At 32.8% G+C, this 6,682-nt stretch overlaps 1 protein-coding gene across 1 annotated transcript; it reads right to left on the reverse strand.

The window, feature by feature from the left end:
• Positions 1-2,507: 2,507 nt before the first annotated feature.
• LOC132163910 (protein GL2-INTERACTING REPRESSOR 1-like) lies at positions 2,508-2,843 on the reverse strand. The gene has a single exon (XM_059574286.1). The coding sequence runs from the start codon at positions 2,841-2,843 to the stop codon at positions 2,508-2,510; it is 336 nt and encodes a 111-aa protein (XP_059430269.1).
• Positions 2,844-6,682: the final 3,839 nt, after the last annotated feature.

The raw sequence follows: 6,682 nt of genomic DNA on the forward strand, positions 1-6,682 counted from the left end.
TTTTTTTTTTTTTTTTTTAAAGAAAGGTTGGATTTTTGATAATTTAGTTCAACTCTAGTTAGAATACATATGTTTTTTTCATTTTAATTAATGATAATGAAGCATGCTAACTCTAAAAAAAATGAAAAAATATTTCTTTATATATACATATATAAAGCATAATTTAGCTTTTAAAAAATTGTGTTAAAAAAAAAAAAAAAAAAAAGACCATTTTGTCTAGGATTTAAAATCGCAGATATTTTTATGTTTTCAAATTGTACTTTTTTTAAAAATGCATTTCTAAACGATAAATGGGTTATTCATTTGTCTTTCTCTTGACCTCTCTTTTTGTAATTTTGTTTACAATTGTACTTTTAATTTACAAAATCACGATGTTCAACACACTCCAAAGAAAACTAGAGAAGAGTAACAAACCTACTTGTCACCCTTAAAAAAAAAACAAAGGGAAGAAAAAAAAATAGAGAAAAGAAAGAAGAGCGGACAACCTCATTTTTACTTTATTTTTCTGGTCATATATATATATATATATATATATAAAACTAGGTTTTTTAAAATCCAACATCACATTTCAAAACGGCAAACTATTAGAGCATCTCCTGCAACAATTATTTTAGCTACTAATTATTCAATACAAACGCCAATTGACTATCTATGTAAGTCCCTACTTTCTTGAAATATTATTTTTTAACATTATTTTTATTATTTTTTAGCCACACCTTTTCTTCCCCTCCCCGTCTCAATCCCTCGCCCTCAACAAAACCAATAGATTTTCTGTCTTCAACGACTTCAACCCAGCAAACTACAACACCATCAACAGATTTATTGCCTTGATTGTCTCTCATACTCTTTCGTCAACAAAGACAAGCAAGACCTGAGCTATGCCCAATTCATATTTCGGGTTAAATTTTCAAGCTTTGGGGTTTTGGTGGTGTTTGGCATGAAGGGTTGGAGATATAATGCAATATTGGGGTTGATTGGCATCGTTGTGTTCAGGTTGGGGTGCATCACCACTCTCTTTTCGGTTGAATTTGATGCTTGGGTTGTGATTTTTGTTGGGGTTTCTCTTTCTGCCATGACCGTGTGGCCGTGTGGGTACGTAGTTTGTGGGTTTTTGGATTTATGAGGTGAAGGGACTAATTGAGGATGATTTTGTTTGGGGTTTGGGCCGTTTGGCTTTCGATTTTGGGAGGATCGAATTGGTGATCCTTTGTTCAGAATTTTTGTTGCTTATTCAAGGTGTCAAGGAGGCAGCGCGAGGACAGCGACACCATTGTTGTGTGGACGGGGGAGAGGGAAAGAGAGAGAGGGCAGAGGGAGAGGAGAGAGAAAAAACAATAAACAAATTTTTTATTATCTTCGTGAATAGGCTAATTTCACTATAGCAAAATAATTGAAAAAAAGTTAAAAAGCCTAATCTGCTGAAGATGAAAACATTGAGCCATTTGGCTAGCTATCCTCTTGAGATGCTCTTAATATATCATTTGGGCACAAACAATGACAACCTCTTGACGTCATGGCCATTAGAAGCATTTTTCTAGAAGTTGCACTACCCAGAATAATAAGAATACAAAGAGCAAACAATATTCTTTCTTTAAATATAGGGAAGAAAATATAAGATTCTCTCTGGCTGCATGCAGACAAGACGAGGAAATTAAAGAAAAATGAAAATTCACAATCTAGTTTTGAGGAATAGGGATTTCCGGTTGCCATGAGGCAGCCAAGTGTTAGATATCTGACTTCTTCTTCTTCTCTTCTTTTCTTTTCTTTTCTTTTCTTTTCTTCTTTCTCTCTTCTTCTTCTTGTTTTTCTTTTTAACCGAAGAAGAGAGATATTAAAGAGGAATCTAAATTTGAGATATTAGCACTAAATTTAGGGTGATCGAATATCTTTTAGGTGATACCATCCCTAACCTTTCACTCCTAGGTTTTAGTTTTAAATCCAAAAATAAGTTTTGAGGCATTAGAAACTAAATATTAACTCATAAAAATTTAACCAAAAAAAAAATAATAATAACAAATTTTTATTTTATTTTTTATTTTTTTAATATTTGTCCTATGCTATTTGGTAGCCACATAGCAGGACTCAGGTTTGAGTAATGCTAGGTACCATCTTTTTATCCTCCTAAAATCCTCCAAAAGCTGATATGGCTTTTAAAATCACAATTAAATTTTAGATGAATCATATTTGAATTTTAATTCAATGGTAATTTTGAAAGCCACATCAACTTTAGGAAGATTTTAAGAGAATAAAAAGATGATATCTAGCATTACTCTTTAGTTTTATATATGAAAACAATATATGTATTAATCCTACAAAGTTGTGCGAACCCAAAATAATTGCTTCTGTTTATTTCCTTCGTCTGAAAGGCCACCAAAATTCCCAAAAGAACAACAACATTAGAGAGAAAAAAAAAAAAGGCTAGGCAAAGGCCAAATGATCAAGCGAGCTAGCATCGAGAATTAATTAAGCGGTTCCTCAGTCCTCCATGAAGAACAAAGAGTCCTCGATCAGTTCCTTGTCTTGTTGGTGTTCGTGTTTTCTTCTTTGAGGAAATCCAGCAGGACGGTGCTCTTGCATTTCGGGCATTTTGGATCTACGTCGGATAACATGACGTACATGAGGCATCGAGGACAACCTACGAGCATCATCGATTGGGCTTCCAGGTTTCTGGGGGAGTACACTGTCGACTCTTCAGGCTCCGATGAAACGCATGAGCCCTCAACCGACATATCCAATGAAGAAGAAGAAGTCGAAACATTTGGCGACTCAACCGGTGTGTTTACCCTTGGTGGTGACAAGTTGAGCTCCAATCCCAGCTTTGGACTATCCTCCCTCCGGCTCATGTTTGAAAAAAACACAACCTTAAATTTGCGTAATATTTTAACCTATCTAGAGCAATCAAAGTGTTAGCAAATCTGCTTTGGAGTACTTTGTTGTATTCTCAATTAATTTGTTTGTTAATATATAGTCTAAAAAAAAAAAAAAGATTTACCTTGTATATAAGTTGAAGGAAATTAAACTGCCGTCCAAATGGAGAAACAGAGAATCGGCGGGGCAACAGTAGGAAGATTTGCTAAGGACTCTGAGAACATATACCTATCCCACCGTCGACGAAGCTAGGTTTGGCATCCTCGTTGATGTTGGAGTACTTCTAATACCATTAAATAGTGAACTTGAGAGAGAGAGAGAGAGAAGGGATCTTTCAACTCTTTTAATTATGAGTAGGAATGGACGGTGAGCAGAAACTAGCTCGAGAGAGAGAACATCAGGTACGATCGAATTGGATTTACTTGAAAAAGAGAAGTCGTGGTACAAAGTGGAAATTGATGGATGACTGTGAATGTACGTATTCATTAACTGAGGATGAAAAATGACAAGTCCTGTTCTCAGGAATAATATTTAGATAGTTATATTGAAATGATATTTTTATCTTTTCACTTTTTCAAAAGATAAAAATACTTCTTCAATATAACTAATTAGATATATTATCCAGTTCAAATTAACTAGAGAGAATTCTAATTTGTTGATCATAGGCCACGCCGTAGGAAGAAAGTTATAAACTTCATCAATGACTAGCTCCCACTTGTTTTGTATATGTGCCCAACTGATTGATGAACAAGATAAATGAAAACATGTTTATCTTTTTACTTTTTTTTTTTTTTTTCCTCTTATTTGGTTTTACATTTTCTTGTCAAAGAATAACTAAGCTCAAAATTGGTGAAGGTCCAGCACGGGTTTAGGGTTATTTTTCAGAAGAGGGTACGCAAAATGGCCAATTGATTTGGGCTTGGAAGGCTAAATAATCATTTATTATATAAATTTGAATATTGACTTTTATATTTATGACTAATTATAAATTAGCTATTTGAATAGAAAACTCAGCCAAGCTTGAAGTACTTATGTTTATGGTTGATGAGATCCATACTTTAGGAAGCAATATTTGACTACATATTCTTCAAGCTGGAAACTAGTACAAGCAACAAACCATGACCACATTTCTTTTGTAAATATCTATCTTGTCATTAAGAAGTTCCGATTGTTTCCCTAATTTAGTATATAGGCATATATATGTATGTATATGCCTGAAGAATGTTTTTTTTTTTAATTTTATATTTTTTTTTTTTTATGTATTTTTGTTTCAATACATAAAATGTTAAGTGCTCTCTTGATGTTTTATTAATGTCCTCTTAATAAGAGCAATTTTATTTTTTATTTTTTTATAAAATAATATCCACGTAGGACTAAGAAAACACTAGAAGAACGCTAAGAGAGTACTTATCATTGCCCTATATTTTGACCATTTTCAATTTTTATGTTTTTCACCATTCGGGTTTTAGATTTTAAATGATTTTCTCTCCATAATATTTTTATGCTTCATATTTGATACTAAATTTCTTCACAATCGTCTATGACAATAAACTTATCAGACAGTGAAAGATCATGATATATAGTCTACAAGAAAATTCAAGCTTTCAAGCCGCCATGCCATGTAGGAGCCGTCAAAGGCACAGTTTAATTAGCGTAAACTTAATTAGGCCAGGCGGGGCTATTTACGTACGTGGCCAAATTGAACATGATAATGACCTCTATTTTTCCATTTAAAAAAATTAAATGTAGTTGCTGTAATTAAAGAAGATTTAATAGGGGAAGAGGAAATAGATATTAATAGGTAACTGTAGCCAACATTTAAAGAGGACCAAATCGTAATAAAATGATAGTACGAGGGAATAAATATCAATAGAAGCTTGAGGGTGTTTTTGAAAAAGAGAGTAATAATTTCCACCTATATTTATATTTGCAGACTTGCAGCTGTGTTTTAGGATGAACCTGTCTTTTACAATTTACATTTACATGCATGAGAGGATTATTATTTGCTTCTCTCTTCTAATTAAGGTAGATAGAGGTTTTGAGTTCATGCATGCAGACTGCAGTTGTATATATATATATCATTTTATTATAAATAAATAAATAAACAGGCCAGTGGAAAACTCTTTTTTGTTTTTGTTTTTGGCCATCCTACAATTACTCCCTTAAAAACGAAATGATGGTAAATCCACTGCTGTACTCCCAAGTCATCAATTACACCCTTCAGAGTACGTAGGTTGGTCCAAAATTTAAGCCAGCTAGAAAAGAAAGCATATGGGCATCGAGTACGTCAATATTTACATTATTAAGCTTAACAAGCTTATATCTCTAAAAGAAATAACCACGAAAAATTTAAGATGAAAATATGAAGCACAAAGAGTAGTAGTAACTAAGGAAAAAAAAAAAATCACTCAAATACCAAAGTCCTGACACACCCAAATCTTATTCCAACACAAAAGAGAATTAATGATAAAAGAGAAAATGCTCTCCAATTCTCTACACCTTAGTGCATTACAAAACTTTTTAAAGCTAATAATTAAAAGTGTGTTTGGCATTGTAATTTTGCAAATTAAAAGTGTAATTTTAAACGTTTGGGAGGGTGTTTTTTAAAAATTGTAATTTGAAAATGAAAAAAAAAATATGCCTTTTCAAATCACATGTAAAAGTTAAATTGTGATTTTACTAAATACTTCAACTATGGTTTTTAAAATCACGTTTTCCTATCCCATATTTTTAAATTATATGTTTTAAAATCACAACTCCTAATAAGTGATAAACCTTTTAGGAGGAAAAAATAAATAAATAAATAAATAAGGGGGCAAGATTAATGAATACTAAAATTGTGATTTAACTTTTAAAATTGTTGTTTAACCATAAAATCATGTCTTTTTTTTAAAATGTATTCTCTTGTCTAAGATCCTTTTATGTTCTGAAACTAGATTTTTTTTTTAAAAAAAAAGAAAAAAAAAGAAAAAAAATGTACTTTTAAGCAATGCATTTTTTTTACAATCATATTTAAAAGGGTTAAATACTAAATACCCTCATGGGGTTTCGTTTCTTTATTTTTCCTCACTAGGGTTTGATTTTTATTACAGGAGGTCCATGTGGTTTTGATAATAGACCAAATTAGTTCTTCCATCAGTTGACTTAACGGAAGTCAACGTGGACCAATAAAATGTTGACACGAAGCACCTAATTAATTTTTTTTTTTTAAATTAAAAAAAATGTATATTTTTAAATTTTTTTTTTAAAAAAAAAAAGGAAAAAAAAAATGGGAGTGGTTTCGGCCACCCCCTAGGCTCCATGGGGGTGGTCGAGCCACCCCCAATACCCACTGAGGGTGGTTTCGGCCACCCTCTTGGGCACCAAGGGGGTGGCTCGGACACCCCCTTGGAGCCAAGGGGGTGCCTTAGCCACCCCCATCGGGCCAGATGGGGGTGGCCAGGCCACCTCCATGACCAAAGGGGGTGGTTTATGTTCCATTATGAGATTGTTTTTTGTTATGAAAGTTGGATTATTAGTAAGAGTAATGCTATTTAAGCGATACAACTTTCATTATAATGTTTATATGGCAATCGGATAATAATGTACTAATTAAATAAGATTTTAATATTTGTAATTCTATTGGTGATAATTTTAAGTCATTGAGTTAGAGATCTCTACTTTAACAATAGTTTGTAATTCGATTGTTTTATGTGTAGAGTGGTAGAATTTTATTTTATTTTTTGGCATGTCTACCAGGGCCGCCTAGACCACTAGGCGAGTGAGGTGCTCGCCTAGGGCCCCCGGATTAATAAGGCCCCAAAAAAAATTTTGG

Source organism: Corylus avellana, chromosome ca10, assembly GCF_901000735.1.
Source record: "Corylus avellana chromosome ca10, CavTom2PMs-1.0".
In the NCBI taxonomy this organism is placed as follows: Eukaryota; Viridiplantae; Streptophyta; class Magnoliopsida; order Fagales; family Betulaceae; genus Corylus; species Corylus avellana.

Excerpts from the sequence above, each read along its gene's own strand:
- LOC132163910 (XM_059574286.1), bottom strand. The coding sequence starts at position 2,843 with ATGAGCCGGAGGGAGGATAGTCCAAAGCTGGGATTGGAGCTCAACTTG.